This window comes from Vigna unguiculata, chromosome 9, assembly GCF_037176805.1.
Source record: "Vigna unguiculata cultivar grain cowpea cultivar isolate G323 ecotype 2 chromosome 9, ASM3717680v1, whole genome shotgun sequence".
Lineage (NCBI taxonomy): Eukaryota > Viridiplantae > Streptophyta > Magnoliopsida > Fabales > Fabaceae > Vigna > Vigna unguiculata.
The window spans coordinates 36,478,415-36,500,039 of record NC_140800.1 but is presented as its reverse complement, the minus strand read 5'-3'; the positions used below and the strand labels follow the sequence as shown (position 1 = coordinate 36,500,039).

The following is a 21,625-nucleotide window of genomic DNA, read 5'->3' as shown; positions in this document are numbered from 1 at the left end:
ATTTTGTTTGAGTTATAATATCCATGTTGTAATATATCTTAATCCCACTCCAACAAGATTTGAGTATGAGATTCTATATATGTTAAATTTAAATATGATTACATTTACAATCATTAACACCCAACACGCATGTGTATGTAAAGATAGAAACAAGTGGCTTAGGATTAATTGTTATTATTAAATTTCGATAAATACTAAACTATATGCAGTGCGTGTAGTATATATTTAACGTAGGTGAAAGATGTGTAATTAACGAACGATTTTTCACTGATCCATCTTTCTAAATGGTGTCCACATATACAACACCCACTCTTACTTAACACCACATACAACATTTTTGCTTCCGTCATGACCAACCACTAAACGTAAATTCCATTCGGTGGTCAATGAATCAAACACCTCCCACTTCCCATAAATTAAACAAAACACAAAAAAATATACATTAAAGAAACAGAAATTGTAATAAGAAGACAATAAAAATGATTTTCTCCATAGACAAATAATATCTGCTTCACCTTTTCTGCTCCTTCGATTATAAACTTAAACGGGATTCTAGTAACTGTTAAGAATATGTGTTTGTATAGAGGAAAATGGGTGAGGGGGAATCATTGAGGGTGAAAACATTGAAGTGGAAGAATTAGTGGCTTTGTTTTAAATTATTTTGCTTTTTTGGCTTATAAAAAGGGCACTTCTCGTTTTGAGGGTCACCCACAAACTCACGAGTCACGACCCATAACTCGTTAGAGAGAGTTTGTGTGTGAGCTTGGTGCATACACAGAAGATGGAGGACCAAAATGGTGGTGGAAAGATGAGCCAAGGGCTTCGCAAGTTGAAGCCTTACCTTGCTATATTGTCCCTTCAGTTCGGTTACTCAGGGATGTATATCATCACCATGGTTTCTTTCAAGCATGGCATGAGTCATTGGATACTCTCAGTGTACCGTCACGTAGTTGCCGCCATTATCATAGTCCCTTTTGCTCTTGTCCTTGAAAGGTATCTTTTTTTTCTTCTTTTTCTTCATCTTTCACACTCTGTTCCTCTAATGTTGTTCTTAATTAAGGTTTTGTTTTGGTTCATAATCTTTGCAGAAAAATAAGACCAAAGATGACTCTTCCCATCTTCCTCAGGATAGTGGCACTTGGTTTCCTTGAGTAAGCCTCTTATCAAACTCATTCCACATATATACCATATTATATTCTCACTCTCTTCATGGATTGGATTATTATTCGTCATAATAGCGATTTTAATCTCACATGCATGCATGCATAATAACTCACTAAACATATCATATAACCTTTTCTTTTCTATTCATGTCGTTGAAGTAGCATTAACTTATATTCCTTTTTGTTGTGTGACGAAAATTAAAAGATTCCTAGCGAATACGAACTTAAACAATTAAATAATCACCTTTGATTTGATTTCTTAATTTATTTTTTTTATAAATATTCATGCTTGCACTTGCTTAACCCTTACACTGTTTTCTGGTAACCATAAATACATTATTAAGAATAGAAATAAATAATACATGTGAATAACTCTTACAATAAACCCTCGAGTTATATATATTCTGCATAATCTATAATTTTTATTACCTGATAGTGACCTTCATGATGTTCTACCTTTTCTAGAGGACACGTACCGAGGAAAATGATACACCGGAAATAATCATTAACAAAAGGCAAAGTTTCCAATCATAATTTCATTACTTACCAATTATTTTAATACCTTTTATTATTTTAATGTGTGGAAATGCTATCAAAGTCATGTGTGTGTTGGTGGTAACATGGTCCGTACAAGGCCGAAGTGAAGATGTGAGCAACCAGCACTTACACATAAATAAAAATTGAGTGCGTTAGACTTAGAAAATAGGTATTTATTTCACAAATTAATTCGATGCAAACATTTCAAAGTGAGACCTAAAGGTGCTGTTTTTTTTTTCGAAATTCAACTGTAAGGAAAACATTTAAAACGAGAAGAGAGTTCATATACTTAGAAGAAAATCAATTTTAACTCCTCTCTAAAATTGAAGTTTGGCAACTAAAAAAAGTTTATGTTAATTAAATCAAATGATCACTAAATATTTTTATTTGTCTATATTGAAATATAATAAAAAAATATTTTTATTTTCTTTTTCCCCCCATCTAATTCTTTTTTTAGAGAATAAATACATACATACACACACGACGTTGATCACCTCAAAAATAAGAGATTTTGTTTATAATTTGATTTGATGAAATGGAACAGGCCAGTGCTAGATCAGAACTTGTACAACATGGGAATGAAAATGACTTCAACAACGTTTGCATCCGCCACAGTTAATGTCCTCCCGGCCATTACTTTTATTATGGCTCTCATTTTCAGGTAAAAGCTTCAATCAGTATCCACCCTTATAATTAATGCAAGTGTGTGTGCTTACGCAAACGAAAAAGGCTATTAGTTAGTTGCATTCGACAGAATAATAGGATCCGACATTGTGGAAGCCACTCTGCATGCATGACAAATGATGTCACAAACTATTCTGTGCCATATCCACACACTCTTTGCAACATTAATTAAAGCTTGATTTATGAGATTCCATGTAGTCCAATGCTATCGTTTATGCAACTTGGATTAAACAACACTATTTTTCTTCTGTCAAGATATATGGATATCAAATAAGATTCTTCCATTCTTTGCTTTTTTATTTACTGTACAAAGATTTGTTGTAGTGAATCTAATTGATGAGATGAAAACTATTGTACCGACCAGGCTGGAGAAGGTGAACCTGAGAAAATTTCACAGCCTAGCGAAGGTCATCGGAACGGTAATAACAGTTTCGGGAGCTATGGTTATGACTCTGTACAAAGGCCCTGCCTTTCAAATAATAAAGGGTGGAGGAGCCATCGGCAACCACCACAACTCTAGCAGTAGCACCACTGAACCCTCTGATCAACACTGGGTGGTTGGCACAGTCATGCTCATATCAAGTTGTGCCAGTTGGGCTGGTTTCTTCATTTTGCAAGTAAGCAAAGTCAAAACTATACTAATACGTCGGAAAAATTTGAATTAGGTTTAGAACCCATTAAATCGTAATCAATAAAACTTTACATAATAAAAACTGTGTTTTATGAAGTAATAAAGTAAAAGACGGAAACAAATTATGAATAATCTGACTTTGTGTTACCATTCTGTGGATTTAGTCATTCACTTTGAAGAAGTACCCAGCGGAGCTCTCACTCACGGCATGGATTTGCGTAATGGGAATCATTGAGGGTTCAATCGCATCCCTTATATTTGAACGAGACTTTAGTGTATGGGTCATAGGGTGGGATTCGAGGCTTCTCGCTTGTGTGTATTCTGTGAGTACCTTAATTTCATTAGTTATTAAATTAAAACTAATGCATGATGATAATGATGATGAATTAAAGTAAGTGATTTGTGATAAATAATAACCAGGGGGTGATTTGTTCTGGAATGGCATACTATGTACAAGGGGTTGTAACCAGGGAACGTGGACCGGTGTTTGTGACATCTTTCAGCCCTCTATGTATGATAATCACCGCTGCATTGGGTTCCCTTGTTTTAGCCGAACAAGTTCATCTCGGAAGGTTTGTGTTATGTTATCTCATAAAGAAACATTAATTAGCATCAAACAGTTTATTAAACTTGTGATGTGTGTGTGCTTTTCAGTATATTTGGGGCTATTCTGATCGTGTGTGGACTTTACACTGTGGTGTGGGGCAAAAGCAAAGACCGTGTGAACGCAACAGAAACAGGGAAAGAAGGAAGCCAAGAATTGCCAATGAAGGACAGTACAAAATCAGCGTCAGACAAGTTTTATGGGCTTGAGATCAATGTTTCAGATGAGGTGTTGAGGAAAGGTGTCCCACCAACAACGTTATCATGAAGGTCCTTTCATAGGACTACCACTATAAATTTTCCTTTTGGCTTCCCTAGATTGAGGTCGAGAAAGATTTTGTGCATTGTGAAAATCTTTACCTTCCTCACTCGCTTCATTTTCATCGTGTCTTTCTTCTTTCCCTTTAACTTTGTTCCGTGTTTCGGAAAGTATAATGTGAATCAAATCAAATAATGCAATAATTTATGTTCTTGTCTCTGTTTTTTCTCCTTCTAGTACTTATCTCTCACATGTGCTCAAAGCAAAGATTCTATTTATAAAACAAAATCAAACATGCGGGGACTTCTACCTGGCCAGATATAGCTGCGAATCGAGTCGAAAACGAATTTATTTTACTAGGCTGTGTTAATTAAAATTTATTTTTACGTGGATTAACTCAAGAGAATCGAGTCGAAAACGAGTTTTTCTGTTGGAAAAAGAAAATAATTAGACACCGAATGATTTGATCCTATATACGCGAACATGAGGTCATTCGGCGTATATTTGGTATACCAAATGTTTGTAGAATTTCTGAGGTGCAAAGTGTTCTCGGATTTGTCAATGGAACAAATCCAAACAGCACTCAAGATTTGTCAGAAGCAAGTTAATAAATTATATAGGAAAAAGATAAATTGTGGGAAGAGAGGAGATTCTTTACGAAAATTGTTTACATTAGTATGTGAAACGAACACTTCAGTTGAGTGCATTCTTTTTCTAAATATTTTCGTACCATTCAATACGAGATGTACAGAAAGAGTAATGTCATGTATTCTTTAAAGAAAACATAAATCTGTATATAACGTATTGTAAAAGTAGTTAGATAAATATATTTAATGTCTCAAAATATTAAAAAAAAAGAATACATATATATTACTAAATATATGGCTAAAGTCTCAAATAAAACAAATATTAAAAAATATTAGTACTATATTTGCCTAATGATGGGAAGAAGTTTAAAAGGCTTGGGGAGACTCAATGTTTTCAGCCTTGCGGCAAATCTCTAGAAATATTTAAAAGTAAACATATGATTAAAATTATACTTGAGTTAGCTTAAACTTCACTGACTAATAGTATTTAATATAAATTTGATATTGTTTAAAAATTAAATTTTACCTTTTCTTTATTGACTTGTGATTTGTTTTATTTGAATGAAATTTAAAAAACTTCTAGGCAAAATATGAAAAAGTTAAAATTAATTGTAAATTAAAATTAGATTATATACATATTCATTTTTATAAAATTCTTATATAAATTTTTAAACTTCTGTTTTTTAACTTGTATTTAAATTATTTTTAGCTTATAAAAGAATTATTATTCATTTTCATGTTTTCCTTCTTTAAAAAATTTAAAGAAAAATTGGTCCAAACGTACATTATTTCTTTTTGGACATTCAAACTGATGTCATTGTTTTAACATATATATATATATATATATATATATATATATATATATATATATATATATATATATATATATATATATATATATATATATATATATATATATATATATATATATATATATATATATATATATATATATATATATATGTAAATAGGTTAATATGAGTTATTCAATCATCATTTTGATTACCTACTCACCCAAAAAAGAACTAGTTATGTAATTCATCAATGCAACTATCACATTCAATCTAGCTCTTATATACTATTATTTGTATTTCTCATCTATACATATTTTTTCAAAAAAAAAGTATTTTAAATACTATTATGCAACATCCTTTTGTGTATTTTGTATTTTAACTGCGTTCGCGTTTTTTGTTGTTAATAAATTATTTTTTAAGTTTAAAGTTAATTTCTTGCACTTAATATTTGTTATAGTTTGCTAGCTTTTGAAGGTGTTGGTCGAATGATCACTTGGAAAAGAGTTAAGAACTTTCATGAATATCAAAATAGGAAAAATGATGTTTGTTGTGTGGACATACGTAATAATCGGACAACTTCAATTCTATCTCAAGATAACAATAAGTGGCATTGTTTTAGGGCTTAATTTATTTATTTTTAGACAACTTAAACACCTCTATCTAAAACCTATTATGAAAAAGTTTCAATGCTTTTGGAATCATATTTCCATACATTTTATATGCTGAAATTTTGAGACCGAGAAAGACTCAAATATGGGTAATGTTTATTTTTGTCGGTTAAAATATATATTTGATCTCTATTTTTCCTCTGTTTTATCATTTTAATCTTAATATTATTTTTTTTTTCAATCTGATTTAAATTTTCGCCAATTTTATTTAAATTGGTCATTTTTGTTAAACATCATTTAAATAATTAGCAGTAATGAGCAATAATCGTCATATGTCACTTAGTGTATTTTTTTAAAATTTTTAATTTTTTCTAAATGTCCACGTGTCAGTAGTGTGCCATGTGTCAGAGTCAATGTTTTATATCCAATTTAATCTCTATATTCATTATTTTTGTACAATTTAGTTCCAATTTTGTTTAAAATTGAGCAATTTTGTTCATCTAAAAATTGATACCAAATTTAATTTGCATATAAAAGTTATAATCATGTTTTTATTAAAATTCATATTTTTATTTATTTTTGGGTTAAGGTTACAATTAGTTTAAAACTATAACGAAAATTTTAAGATGCGAACTAACATTATTTATCTAAAATTTTAAAATTAGTTCTCATTCTTAAAATTTTCGTGCTAATTTTAAATTAATTGTAACCCAAAACCAAAATATTTAATAAAAATTGTGAATTTTAATAAAAACGTCATTATAAAATTTATATAAAAATTAAATTTGGTGCCAATTTGGAGAGAGACAAAATTGTTCGATTTAAAAAAAATTGGGACTAAATTGAATAAAAATAATGAATATATAAACCAAATTGAATATAAAACATTACTCCAACACACTGAAAAAAATTTAAAAAAAAATTACAAAGTAACCCGTGTCAATCACTATTCATTACCGATAATTATTTAAACATTTAAATGATGTTAGTAAAAAAGACCGAATTAATAAAATTGACGAAATTTGGAACTTGATGGAAAACAAAACAATATTAAAATTAAAATGATAAAACTGAACGAAAATAAAGATTAAATATATATTTTAATTTTTTTTATATAATGAAAGTGTATCGTTTTCTTTATTCAATTGTAGTTGAGAAATTTGATTGAATATTGATATAAAGAGAACTAGACAGCGAAGTCAAGGGACTTAAGTTCTCTCACTTAAAAGGATTAAGGTAAGTGGGTTGATGAGAAGTAAACCTAACATTAATTATTATCTGGATATGGCATTATGTGTGTGCATGTGTGAATTGTTGGAGGAATTTTTTGGTACAAAATATTCTAGGATTTGACGATGTGGTTTTCGTGTCAGCAATTCGATTATTGCTCCAAACAGTAGTACACGTACAACGAAGAGAATCAATTCAGATTCCTTCCAACTTAACTCTGTCACAAAGATTCCCCTCCTAATTAAGCAACACGTGAGGGATCTAATGTTCTACACCTCACATGCAGCAAGACAGACATCATTGAATAAATAAAAATTAATAACTTAGCACTGTAAAAATAATTAAACCTAATAAATTAATACTATATTTTTCATGAAGACAAATACCATGCATATATTTAGGTGTGTAAAAATAGGTCGGTCGGTAGTTCGTAAAAAAAATAGTTCCAGAGTTTTTAATCTCTCAGTTCGTTTTATCTGATCCGTTAAACTGATGGATCAATATTCTAATCTCTTAACCCATTTATATATATTTTTATTTAATTTTAAAAATTAAAAATAATTAAGAAATGAAACTTTTTATATAATATATTTTTATATAAATTTAAATAAACAATATTATTAAAATACAAATTACTGATACTTATAAATTAAATTCTAATTATTAATTATAATAGAATAATTTGATATGTAAATATAATAATTATTTTAATTTATCTAATTAAAAATATTAATTGATCAATTAAATATTTTAAATATTTATTTAAAAATATATAAATAAACAAATTTAAAAAAAAAAATAACGGAACGAATTATAATTTTTGACATATTTTTAATGAAGAACCGATCCAACCCAACCCGTTTCTTACGTATCAAGAAAGGACAAGACGGATCAAATCCGTTTTGCCACCTTATCGGTGTGTGTAAATAACTCTATCAAAAAAGGATGATAGAGAATAAAAATATGAAAATGTTATGAGAAACAGCCATTTAAACAGTGTATTGAGAAGTGAAGTATATAAAATAAAATATCTTGTTTGTGATAGTAAGTAAGTTTTGTTCCAATAATTTAGTGAGAGAGTATGCATTGAATTAGGAAATAAAAGGGTTGTGTTGTGAGAAGTTGAAGTGTACTGGTTTCAAGTTGATGGGTTACTTTTCCAATGTCCATGGGTTGTAGGTCATGACATTAGTATTATTAGCCCTCCCACGACCGACATAACCTTTGCAATTCACTGTTAAGGATCAATGTTCTCTCTTTGTTGTTTCCCTGTCATCCTCCAAATTCTTTTGTTCCGTTGGAAGTAGGCAAATTCAGACACACTTCATACACCTACAACTTAGGGGATAGGATATGCATGCATCATTATCTCACAATCTCAACTATATTAAATTATAATTCAAAAAACAAAAATGAACATTTCATATTTCCTTGCAATTGGTAAGCACAAAAGCAACATCTGCTAAACATCACGGCACAGGAAAGAAAAGTATGGGTAAATTAATGATGAGAATCTTGAGGGTAGATTCTGAGTTGAATATTTGCACCCCAAATTGGTGGATGATTTGGGTTTCCATTCTGATTTGCATGAATTTGATTGGTGGTACCACTTTTGTTCTGGAATGTCCTGAGCAATAGCTAGAACATGAGACCGAGATACACTTGAGTTTGACGCAACCCTACCTTTCTTGTTTAAGCATTCCTCCTATGAAAAGTGGTAGCTAATCCTCTCCAACTCATGCTCTTAATGCCTTGTAGGTCCAACCAACCCTTCATCATAACTTATCAAATCTCCCAACTTATCCATCACAAACTTCCACCCTTCTACTTTCAAATTCAAAAACATCTTTTATTACTAATATACCAGTGATTTGTTTTTTCTTTATCGACAAAGAAATATATTAATTGTGGAGCAATTGAGATGCTCCAACCCTCTTATATATCCAAACACACCGAAACAAAATCCTGCTAATAACATATCAGTAATTTGTTATGTGAGATTTCATATTCTTAATTTAGTTTGGACTTACTTAATGTAAATAGAAGAGTCAAATTAAATAATCTATCGAAAGAGAAGATTTATATCATTTATATATTATAAATTTGTGTTATTTTTAATCGATACGAGATCTTTAATATATTATTTACAACAAAACATTTCAAAAATAAAATTAGATATTAATAGTAGTATGACAGTTGTCCAGTAACATGTAACACAGTAATCCCAACAAACAACAAATTTTGTTAGGATAAATTTTATATTTAACTGAACTTTATAAACTTGCTTGTAAAGTAAAGTTTATATTCATTTATATATTATAAATTTATCTTATTTCTAATTAATGTAACATCTCTGATAAACAATTATCATGGCTATTAGTTAAGTCTGAATTAGAGATATATTATTCAATTTTTGAAGAAGTATTGAATGATAGAGAGATGTTAGAGGCTTCTTGAACTTTTGAAGTTCTTCAACTGAACGTGATAGATCAGTACAAATGGCCAATGCTGATAAATTAAGATGGATGCATCATCGATGGCGATTTCATTTATGTTCTTTGGAGTTCGGAGGAGACACTATAGCTACGATTGGCATAAGATGATGCATCTATTATTGTACAAGATTAAAGTGTGCATGTCCCAGACACACAAATTTGACGATACCTACTACTTTCTTGCTAAAGAAAACTCACCTTTTTGACCGAATATAAAGACCAGAGTACTTTTCTGGAGATAACAATGGCTTTATAATTGTTTAAAATCAGCAAAGTTCCAAAAAATCCAACATCAAAATACCTAGTCACGAACATCACTTTTTTGCATGAGCAATCTTAAACGAAACATAACATTATTGAGCGTGTTTTTGTGTGCTACGTTATTTGTCATAAAGTTTGTGTTCTGTGGCACGTATTTTATGTAGTGGTTAGGAAAACAATTCTCAAAAGTTACAATCACATCACACATTTGTAAGTTTAATTAATTTTATAATTGCATCAAAAAGCTCTTATTTCATTTTTTTTTCTTTTTCCTACTTTACTATTATTTTGTTACATAATGCAGAAGCTTTAATTTAGTGCACCACAAAAATATGTGCCTTTTTTAAGTGGCAGAGCCACATTTAGATGAATATCAACATCTACTCTTTAAGCTAATACCCTTTACAAATTATTTTGTGTATGATTCATTGTACGGGAAGAAAATAGTATATAATTTGTTCACTATTTCAATACATTTTTGCATTTAACCTTATTGGTTACAAAGCTAGCCATGAAGTTACTAAAAAATATGTATAAATTCGATACTACTTATTTATATTAATACATGCATTTCGGAAAAGAAAAACGTAAATAGTTTAAATTTTTCACAAAGTCACTTTTAAAGTGTCATTTAAAAGAAACTTTTAGAAAGTAGTTTGATCGATTTGAAAGGAAGCAAACACTTGCATTTAATACTCACGCTATGTGCAAAGCCAGTCATGCATGAAACCTAATTATCTTGAAAAAGAAAATGCATTTCTTTTCTCTTACAATATTCAATATGTAATTTTTGTTTTTTCGAATGCTTTTTAGTTGTCCAATTTTTAAAATTAAGAAAGTGTAATCATTTAGTTGTTGATCACTCGTTTATCATTAATTACACGTGGTGTCGATGATTGAATATAAAGTATAAAGTAGGATTTCTGGTCAAATTAATAATTAAAAATATATTTCCATGTAAAACAGAAAAATATATTTATGAAAATGGGTGATTTGGTTATGTATGATTTTTTTTTTTCTAATAAAAGATACAACTTAAGTAGCGTCTCGCTGCTCAATTTTTCTCTTATTAGGAATTGGCTTAAGTGATTAAGATATTTACAACTTAGTTTGGATAAGACTAGGAATAAAATAAAATTATAATTAATTAAACTTCAACAGTTTTGATTGATTAAATTTTTTGGCATAAACTAAATCAACCTAACTAAAATAGATTGATTCATTTTAAATCGATTAGGTTTCGCAGTATGTATTTGTTTTGAAAAATAATTATCTAAAATTTACATATAATTCAATTGTTAAAAGGTGCAAACAGTGTTTCATTGTAATTTTCTTACATCAACTTTTTAATTTTATTTTTTTAGTAAGAGTTACGATACTTCAAGCATCAATACGAATGAACAAATACATTGCAACTCAATTGGCACATGTTGATGGATTCATCATTTATTAGCGTATCAAGATAATATAGCATACAAGAAAAATAATACAAATATGAAAGTATTAGGCTAAGACTCATGTAAATGAGAAAAATAGTACTAAAAAATACAATAAAAACATATATAATTGTAGAAGATTATAACATAAAGTTTCATGCATAATAATCAACAAATGAAAAATTCATATCATTAGTTTGGTTTGAATTCATTTTATTTGTAAATCATTTATTTTATGATGAATTAATTAGACTAAAATGCTAACCAATTTAATTAATTCGTTTTGTATTATTGAGTTGATTTGAACCTATAAACACTTTTAGTTCTTGCCTAGATTTTTGTCTTATTAGGAGATATCAACATAATAAGTGGTGTCTCTTGCGTTTGAAAGGGGAAAATTGGAAAGTACGAGATGCAAGTTAAATGGTATTTTTAGAATTTAGTGTAGATAACGAGTCATTCACTACAACTTTTTTTTATCACCAAGTTAACAGGTGCAAAGTTTTTTATAACCATATTATTGGTATGGATTAGCTACCAATTTTATTAATAATATGTATAAAAAAAAACCGACTAGTCATTTTTAGTGAAATTTCTTTTTCCAACCTCCTTTTTATCCATTTAAAATATTCAAATTCAAGATCTGGATTAAAGAAACCAAATCCAATTTCATTTGAACCAACAACTTTTTAAAAACGTTATAAAAAAAAATATTTTAAAGAATCACAATCTAGATACACATCTTAAATAAACAACCCATTAGTTAACAACTTATCTTCGTGAGTTAAATATTTAGATGTTTTGATAGATTAATTATTTCTTTTAATGATAAAATCGTAATTTCAGATAAGAAGTTTTATACACGCTTGCATTTAATAAACTTCTAAGAACATTTAAAAAGGTATTAATAACTACTTAAAAATATTAAAATTATAACTGTCTTCAAAAATATCCTCACGTCATTCCCAAGAATCAAGCTTCACATTCTTGCTTAATATAAACTCGACCCATGACGCCTGAACCATTGTTTTGTTACTACGTTAAAAGACTTGCAAGTGCACTTGTATCAATAAAAAAAAAACATTTCATAAGATCAAATACTCTGTTTTGCTTTAAATGTTCATCTCCTTACCGTTTTTTCTCTATTCCAACGATTATACGCTATTAAATCAATAGTTTTTTTATTATATAAATGATGCTTATTTGACAGCATGTAAAGTTTCTCTAGTTCCATATGAAATTAATCAATTAATCAATCAAATACATGTTAAGAATTAGTTCCATATCAATGATTTCAAATGAAATTTAAGCTACCTTTTTCAGTCATGTTAAGAATTTTTATGCTGGTCAGTCTTGTTGATTTTTCTTTTCGAAAATGATAACCCAAAGTAGAATCCGACCAAAGCTCACTGAAAGACAAATAATGTCCATTGTTGGCAACTCAGAAATCAAGGCGCCCTGGCAAATACTCTAATCCAAAGAGCCAAAAAATACAGTCCAAAACGAAGTCAAACTACATAAACGGGATCCACCATCTGGGTTCAAATTTGATGTTATAATTTAAAATGAAATAAGATTTTTCTCAAACAGAAATTATGGACTTTAACAAAGAAGTTGAAGTGAAGTGAGGGTGCGCAAAGTTGTATCTTTCAAACTAATCTAATGATTTAAACAATTCAATTTCATCTGAATTCTCAGGTTTAGCTTAAGTGTGGACCTAAAAGCAAGATAAACAGAACTTGGACAAATATCAACAGACGACCATGCTGCCACCTATGGTTGAGATATGGTAATCTATCTGTAAACGTGTTTCCTAGGGGAAATCAAAATATACTAAATTAAAACCAATACTGTCAAAACAGAAGTACCTATCAACTGCCAAGGAAGAAACTAAATTAATACTTCTGCAACTAGCAACAAGTACTGGCCATTATCACACTGATATTTTGGAACAACAGAAAATAAAAGGGTAGAAGACCAAACACACTACAAGACATTACATTATACATCATCACCTCCTAATGAATTATGAAAAAATCTCCTTGATTATTGTGGAATCTCCCCGTGTTCAATCACTGTCTTCTTCGTCTGCATAAAACAGAGAACGTTAAGGACGACCAATTCATGAAAAAGCAAAAGCCATGTAACACATCGTCACAGAGAAGATAATTCACCATGGTTTCACTAGTGCTCCGTATAGCGGAGTAATAATATTTCATCACCCACCACTATTAGAAACTTCAGGGGAAAACTTGGAAAGAGTCTTTATTTTCCTAGAGTGATTCTTCAAACAAAGATTATTTAATTGTGCTGTGATTAGCTTCCATTGTCTGTTTTGTATTCAGCATATTCAAAAGCCCGGATTTCTAATCAAAGGCCATGTTCAATCCAAGTGTCCCAGAATACAATGGTAACACGGATATGACATGTGTATCAAATACTATGCATATCCCATACGATAATATATACTTATTCCTATTTTGAAAATAACAGTATATAATAGATACAACTTTAAAATGTATAAAATTTCTTAAAATATAATAAATATATAATTGCAATTGCTGGGGTTTAAATTAAGATCATATTTCTTAGACATGGTCAACATAAATAATTGTAAATAACTGTCATCATAAAAGCATCATCGATTCATAAGATTGGACACTTCATCAATAAAGTATCTTAGAGAATAGGAAACAGATATATGACAAATTACAATATTGGTTCATCAGATATGAAGACTAATATCTCGATATTTTAAATAATGCCTTCAATATCAGATAGATATCAAATGGAACCTAAAAGGGCTGGCCCAATGCTATAAAATGTTGAAATCATTTATACCTAGTGCCAAATGGAACTTTGGTTACATGGATGATGTCGCTTTGGATACAGAATAAACTACATTGGGAGGGGGGGAATACCACTAGTATTAAGCATTGCATTCGGAAATAAATAATTCATACCAATACTATGGTTATAAGAAAACTATACCCTCTGTCGATGACAATTCGATCCTATCAAAGCAGTTAACAGCAAACTACTCAACCACAACAAAAAGTACTACAGAAAACTTGATTCCCAAATCTATGATATCTGACATGACCAATAACTTGAAAACAGGGCAAAGCCTTAACATATTTTAAATATACTTACCATCATTAAATTCTTCACTCTGACTTCCATCATCGTCAGCTTCTTCGCTGCCACTATCCTCTTCCTCGTCTTCTTCATCCTCTTCATTATCATTGTCTTCGTCATTATCACCACCTTCAGCCCCGTTGCCACTAGTTTCAACTGGAACCTTGGGCTTTGGAGGTGGAGGAGCAATATAACTACTTGTTGACCTTCTACGAGAACTTGAAACAATATTACTTACGTCAATACCCTCAAGTTCTTTGGCTCTTGCCTTCTTCCTTTTTACTTCCTTGATTTCTGAGTAAGTGAGTAAACATCAGAAAAGTGGAAATAGTAGCCATTAAATCAAAGCCTGACATATCTACTGCTCAATGTAATACCGTTATGTCCTAATAAACAGGGAAGATTACACCAACCCAATCTCCTCTGAGGTTGAGTGAAATTACAATACCTTCCATCTGCTTTCAAGATATTAGGCATTTTACATCCAAGATATAGTGGCGTGCAGCCAGCCCAGAAACTGTGATATCAATGTAATACATAACAAGATAGCCGCTATTCTGAATTTTTTTTTGGTCATAATTATGATTTAATTTATGGTATATTGGATGTTATACTTTAAATAGTTTATTGCGCTTTCTCTTATTATTGTTGTTTAGTTAATTATATTTTTAGTGCTATTTGTGTTTAATTTAAGATATTTTGTAATGTTTTAGTTAGTTTTTATTACTATCATTACTTATTTAGTTTAGTATCTTATATGTTATGCTTCAAATAGTTTATTACATTTTTATATACTTATATCATTAGTTTATTTATTATATAATATGCTATGCTTTATTAAAAAACAGAAAGATACGCTAAACTAGACTCAAGAGGAGCCCAACAAACCAAAAACAAAAAAAAAGGAGAAAATCACTTAGGAGTGTTTGGGCCCATTGGCCCAATTCTAACATTTTCTTTGATATAACCCTAAGGCCCGGTTCTAACACTCCAGCAGCTCATCGCAGTCAGTCTCTCATCGTGAAAGTTTAGACAGCAAAGATGGAGAGCAAAACACAGCTTCGCAGCGACAAAGAAAGAGGGTAGAAGTATCGAATGGAGAAGAGGTAGAAGGGCAGTAGCAACAAAATAGTTTGAGGGAACAGCACAGCACTCATGGGAGTGATGTGAAAGTTCCGTGACTCTCTTCACTCCAGCCTTAAATAGCATCTACGGTAGCTGTAACACTTAACTGCACCACTCCCATCCTCCATAGCGCTGTAGTAGCACTATAGTGGGTTATTCTCAACCCTGATTAGAGTAACCTACCAAACTATAAAATTTTAAAGGACAAATACTCATTTTTAACTTTCCGTTCATTTACACTGGTAGAGGACATGTAATGCACAGGTAAAGTAGCACCTTGGTGGCCAATTGGTAATGGGTTTTAATCCGAAAATAGTCTCTTTAAGGGTAAGACTGTATACAATGACACCCTCTCATACATTCACATGGCGAGGGACGAGCCTTTTGGCACTATCATGGTACATTAGTTTTATTCAATTACACCCCCTCCATACATCTTATTCCTATAATATATTACTAGGAAAAAGTGTCCAAATTTTATTTCTGAGTTGCGATGTTATGTTTTCACTCCACAGTATACATACTGAATCAAGGCAATGCCCTAAAATGTCACGTAGCTTAATTCATTTTAAAGTATGGACAAATTATGGGACAATTTAATTTTGTTGAGAACACTAGCAAAGGTTTGTTGACAGGTTATGGGACAATTGATACAACACTAATAATTGATTTTGATTTCTCACATCTAAAAATTTATCATAACTAAACAAATACCAAGGTAAAACTAGCAAAGGTTTCAGTCGTTTGGGTTGCATGAAAGATAAGTGGACACAGCTGATAAGAACAACCCCAAGGGCTTCTTTGACAAAGGAATGCATATTTTTTTCAATCAGGATGAAATATTACAGCTGATACCCAGGGATGAAGGAATATTACTAAACATGAACTCACCCTTTTCAGATGGATTAGAAGATAATCCTTCTCTAGACAATATTTCCTCCAACTCCTTGATTAGTTGTCCTTCCCGTTTGTTTTCAGGCACTTGCTTGATCTTTTTGTAAATTGAGGGAGGAACACTGTGATACAAATATGTAACATCAAACTATCATCCTGAAAAAATATCCAGGATCATAAAAGGGAACCCAAAGACGAAAATTACCCCATTCCACATGCTTTAATGACAGACTTTAAGTGCTCCACACGTTTTCCATACACAGGGGCTGAAACCTCTTTTTTCTGTAGTTCAGGAGAAAAAAGAAAGTTATAATTCAATGAAATAAACCTCATATAGATCTTAACTAGTAGAAATTAAATAAAAAAATGTGGAGTACAGCTTCATGGAAATTCACTCACAAGGACAAGATTAATAATATAAGGGTTGTTATGCAGCAAATAGATAGTAATTTTTCAATAATTATAACTATGGCCATAACATTTCAACTTATACCAGGGGTTCCTATTGCAATCAGCACAAAAACAATAATTTAGTATGACCTTGGAAGCTTTCTCGGATGATGAATGGGACTGATCATCTTCAGAGTTTTTCCCATTATCCTCTGTATCACTGATCTCTTCTGAGGCTGCTTTAGCAGGCTTGATCCTTTTCTTACTGGACAGATCAGTCTCCTCTGCTTTCCGTTTTTTGGATTGAACAGGAGTCTTAACCTTTCCTTTAGGAACAACCTTTTTCCTAGGTTTAACTTCATCTTCCTCACTCTCTTCCTCATCAGTCTCCTTATCTGAAGTATCAGAGTTTTCTTCACTCCTGACCTTTTTAGTTACTTTGGTATCAGGTTTTTTCTTTTCAATTTTCTTAGCATTCTTTGCAGGTTCTGAAACTACAGAAGACGCTAAGACCTTCACATTTGAAAGAGACATGCTAAGCATCAGATAGTGAGTTTGTGCTTCTTATGGGCATCAACGAGACTTAAAAGATTTTTCACTCACCTCATCAAGCTGTTGACTTATAAACTTCTTATAGGGATCAAGTGTAAATTTATCAAGCTTAAGATCTTCCTCCAATTGTCGACGAAGACCAGCCATAGTGATTGACCTGAAATTAACAGTTGGTGTGCATAAATTAACCAAAGTAAGGACATGCAGTGCATCTCACAAAAAGTAATCAGAGTGATAAATAATTGAAAAAATAGCAGCATACTCTGCATTAGCCTTGATGTACGAAGATCTTTTTCTAACAGCTTTCATAATAAGGGCTTCACTTGGAACGACTTTGTTTCCATTGCCTTTATCATCCTTGGTTTCAAGTTTAGCCCTTTTTTGTTCTTTAAGAAGACCTAACACAGGAGAGTCTTCCATTTTCTCCTCATCTTCAGGGCAAACATCCTTCTCATCTTTTAATTCACGCTTTTCTTTTGGTTCTTCAGACTCTTGTGTATCTGCACCATTCTCCCCTGCCTTCTCCGATATCCTTGGGGCATCATCATCAACGACCCCTTCTAAGCACTACCAGCAATGAGGTAAAGAAAAACACATTGATATTGAGAAATAAGAACAAAACCCAAGCATTCTTCGCAACATCAGAATTCATAAAACTAAACCAATCGCAATACAAATATATTACAAAGAAAATTGTTACCGTCACTACTGGCAAATAGTAGCTGTAGTAGTAAATAATCTATTCGACACCATACTCTTGTCAATCGTACTTATACTAATAATCATAAAAACACCCCCACATTGAGGTCCGGGTTAAATAAAGAGAACGGCAATCCCTCAAGACCAAGTAAAGGCAAATGTGAATTTCACATGGTGATTGACAACCAACTTATTCAGTTACCACATGTTAACCAACAGTAGAAGAGACTCTGAATCATAGGATTTAAAAGAGAACTCTGCGACTCCAGAGCGCTTCTAATTGTAATGCGGACGAGGTTAATGGTTGGGCACTTAGGGTTGGTTATCGTGTGCATCCACTAGTGAATAACAGAAAACTATAAAGCCCTAGAAGCTTCCACTTATGCATTCTGACTATGTTGAAATTAGGGATTCGAATTGAGAAGAAAAGGAGTACCTTGAGCAAACATTGCTTAATAAATCTCTTGTGCACATCCAGAGCATACTCCTCCAATCCCAAGTCCTTCTCAAGCAATCGACGAACACCCTCGAACGTCAAAGAGCTGCATTCAAAAGGCGAAACATAAAGAACGATACATAAGATTTCAGAATAATGAGAATGAAGAAGAAGAATAAGAAGAAATAGAGAAGAGTTGCTTACTCGGATTGTTCCTTGAAGTGAGAGACGCGAGAGCGCATAGCGGTTTCAATCTGAGACTCTATATTCTCCCCTTTCTTCATCCCCTCACTGTCTTCGGCCATGTCTCTTTCTCTCACTGCAAATTCTCAACTTTCAATTCTCACTCCGCTAATTGGCGTGAAATTGCATGAATTGTATTCAAATTAGGGTACACTTTCTCAGTACTGTGTTCGTAACAACAGAGCTTCTGATGTACCCCAGTGGATGGATACGTATGCTTCTCCTATGTCACTAATTATTTAATTCTCAAACTTTCTCCCACTTTTCTTTTATTTTGCTATTTTCTCCTGATTTCTATGTGAGGACTTAACCCATTGTTCTATCTTTAAAAAAATAACTTTTATAACTCTCAAATTAATTACTTCCGAATTTTATGTTAAAAAAAATTATCAATGAATTATTTTTTTTCAAAATCTCAACTATTTATCAATGAATTTTCTCTAGCGTGTTTTTCTCTCTTTTCTAAAATTTTGATATATTTTTTAATTTATAGGTAATATAATAAAAAATAATAAAATTATTATTATTATTATAAAAATAAATATAAATAATTTTTACAATTTATTATAGATCAAGTATTTATCTTATAAATAATATTTTTATTGTAACTATTTATTTTAGTTTAAAAAACAATTAAATTTTAAAAAAAATCAAATCAAAAATATTAAAATAAAGAATAAAACTAATAAATATTTTTTTAATCTTATCATTATTATCATGATCATCATCTTTATCTAAATTTTCTCTTTAAATAATAAATTTTAAATTAAAATAATTACATTAACATCTTTATAAAAGGCATTGGTGTCTTGTCTTTTTCATATACAGTGAGAATCCCAAAAATTTATTATTCAGAAAACTCTTTTCTTTCCTATAAACAAACATAGCTCTCCAAACAAATTTTCTTTTTCATCCAAAATTTTGAATTAGCTTCCATCCTTTCTAAAGAATCAACACGGCTGAAGTAATCTACACAAAGAATCCTATCAAAACCCTCAATCAATTTCTCTTAATGGTGAGTTCGAAAATTTTACCCATTTTCTAAGAGCAACCTATTTTCCCTTACATGCAAGGCCATATTCAATTTCATGTCGCCTCTTTCCTTCTTAACTAAACCCTCTCTCTTTATGATCCTGAAAATTTTGCTTTGATCGTTCTTAATTTTGTAGATAGTAATTTTTGTGTGTGATGTTGTTTAAGGGATGAGAATAGAGTTAGATAAACTTTATCATTAAGGGAAGCTAGTCCTTTATAAATATAATTGAATGGTTTGCATGTTTTCTTCTTCTTCTTTTTTAATAAATTTGTTAAATGGATTGAGAACAATGAGAAAGAATGAGACCAATGACATGGAGATTTATTTTATTACCATTATTGAACTTGATAATACATGTGATCTTCTTAAATGGGTTCTACGAAATAAATGAAGAAATTTTATTGTTGAATGTGATTATAGGGAGAGTTTATATTGAATTTATATTGTATTGTGAATGATAATGGAAAGATATTGAGAGAGTGGGTTATGTTGGACTTATATATCCTATTATGTGAGTTGTTAGTTGGTTTGAGTGATGATGGAAAGGTATTGAGAGGGTAGGTGGTGTTGGGTTTACATATATGTGATTTGAGCAATTGGTTGGTTTGAATTAGTTAGATATCTATAATTAAACTGGATTGATTATGAATCATGAGAATGTGTTGAGAATTATTAGACTTGTATAATTGAATTAGAGTAAAATGAGGGTATAGAATTAATGCTTTGAATTATATGTGGTACTGATATGGATTGATGGCATGAGCTTGCAACCATTATAAGACTTTGACTTGTTAGAATAGTGATTTATAATTTACTATATAACTATTCTTTTCATGCCACAAACTGTAATAATGATTGTATTAAGCTATGATGGTTAATGTAAGAATGTTTGTGAAAATTTGTGTGATATTAATAATCAAATTAGTTATTTCCAAGGAGAATGCTAATCTATGATGAGTCAAAATGTATTGAAATGAGATTTGTTATATGAGATTATACTGACTCAATTAGTATCCAACTCAAATATAGAGGAAGATATCTAAGTGGGAAGAATGGAAGAAATATTACAAAGATGATGAATTGTAGTTTAAGAAAAATGTATTAAGTTCCCTAATTTATATTTTGAAGTATTCATGAATTCATTTTAAATGCATTTTTTAGTATTTCATTATCAAATATAAAAAATATAAAATGTAAATTTATTTTGAAATACCTTATTTTCGAATATAAGTTTTGGTTGTTACATATAAAATAAATAAATAAATAATTACAATAAAATTATAAACTATATAAAACACTTTTTTTTTTATTTTACTCTTTAAATTAAAATATTTTAAATTAAAAGATGAGCATTAATAATTTGACATCATTTCTATTTAAATAATTTTTTATTTGAGATTTTTTCTTAACTCGGTTACTATTTTACAACTAAAACACGTACATATAATAAATAAATTATATGCAAAATAAATAAAAATTATTTACAAAAAAATTATAAAAATTATATATTTTTACTTTTATATACTTATAGTAAAAAATTATTATTTTATTATAAAAATAATGAAATACAAATTTATACATTATATAAAAGATAATTTTCTGTACATAATTTTTTTTTATATATATAGACCTTTTAATAACGATTTTTTACATTAAAATAATTGTATTAAAAAGTGATCCGTTTTTCTAAATTTAAATATTTTTTATTTAATCATTTTTTTCAATTTAACACTTTTTTAAAATAAATAATTACTTATAATAAATTATTAATTATAAAATAAATAAAAAACTATTTATTTTATTTTTATAATTATAATAAAAAAA

The 21,625-nt window shown here is 30.2% G+C and overlaps 2 protein-coding genes across 2 annotated transcripts; one reads left to right on the top strand and one right to left on the bottom strand.

The window, feature by feature from the left end:
* Positions 1-689: 689 nt before the first annotated feature.
* UMAMIT17 (nodulin MtN21 /EamA-like transporter family protein) lies at positions 690-4,096 on the top strand. Its single transcript, XM_028086619.2, has 7 exons — positions 690-993; positions 1,089-1,151; positions 2,245-2,361; positions 2,749-3,001; positions 3,180-3,338; positions 3,436-3,587; positions 3,670-4,096. Exons 1-7 carry the CDS (start codon positions 782-784, stop codon positions 3,884-3,886), a joined length of 1,173 nt encoding a protein of 390 aa, XP_027942420.1. The 5' UTR covers positions 690-781; the 3' UTR covers positions 3,887-4,096.
* Positions 4,097-13,097: 9,001 nt separating this feature from the next.
* LOC114164467 (DNA ligase) lies at positions 13,098-18,985 on the bottom strand. The gene is made up of 9 exons (XM_028049154.2): positions 18,727-18,985; positions 18,523-18,628; positions 17,650-17,954; positions 17,439-17,544; positions 16,986-17,348; positions 16,651-16,727; positions 16,443-16,567; positions 14,442-14,720; positions 13,098-13,376 (listed from the first exon to the last, which is right to left on the bottom strand). The coding sequence occupies exons 1-9, from the start codon at positions 18,825-18,827 to the stop codon at positions 13,357-13,359; spliced, it is 1,482 nt and encodes a 493-aa protein (XP_027904955.1). The 5' UTR covers positions 18,828-18,985; the 3' UTR covers positions 13,098-13,356.
* Between the last annotated feature and the right edge of the window lie 2,640 nt (positions 18,986-21,625).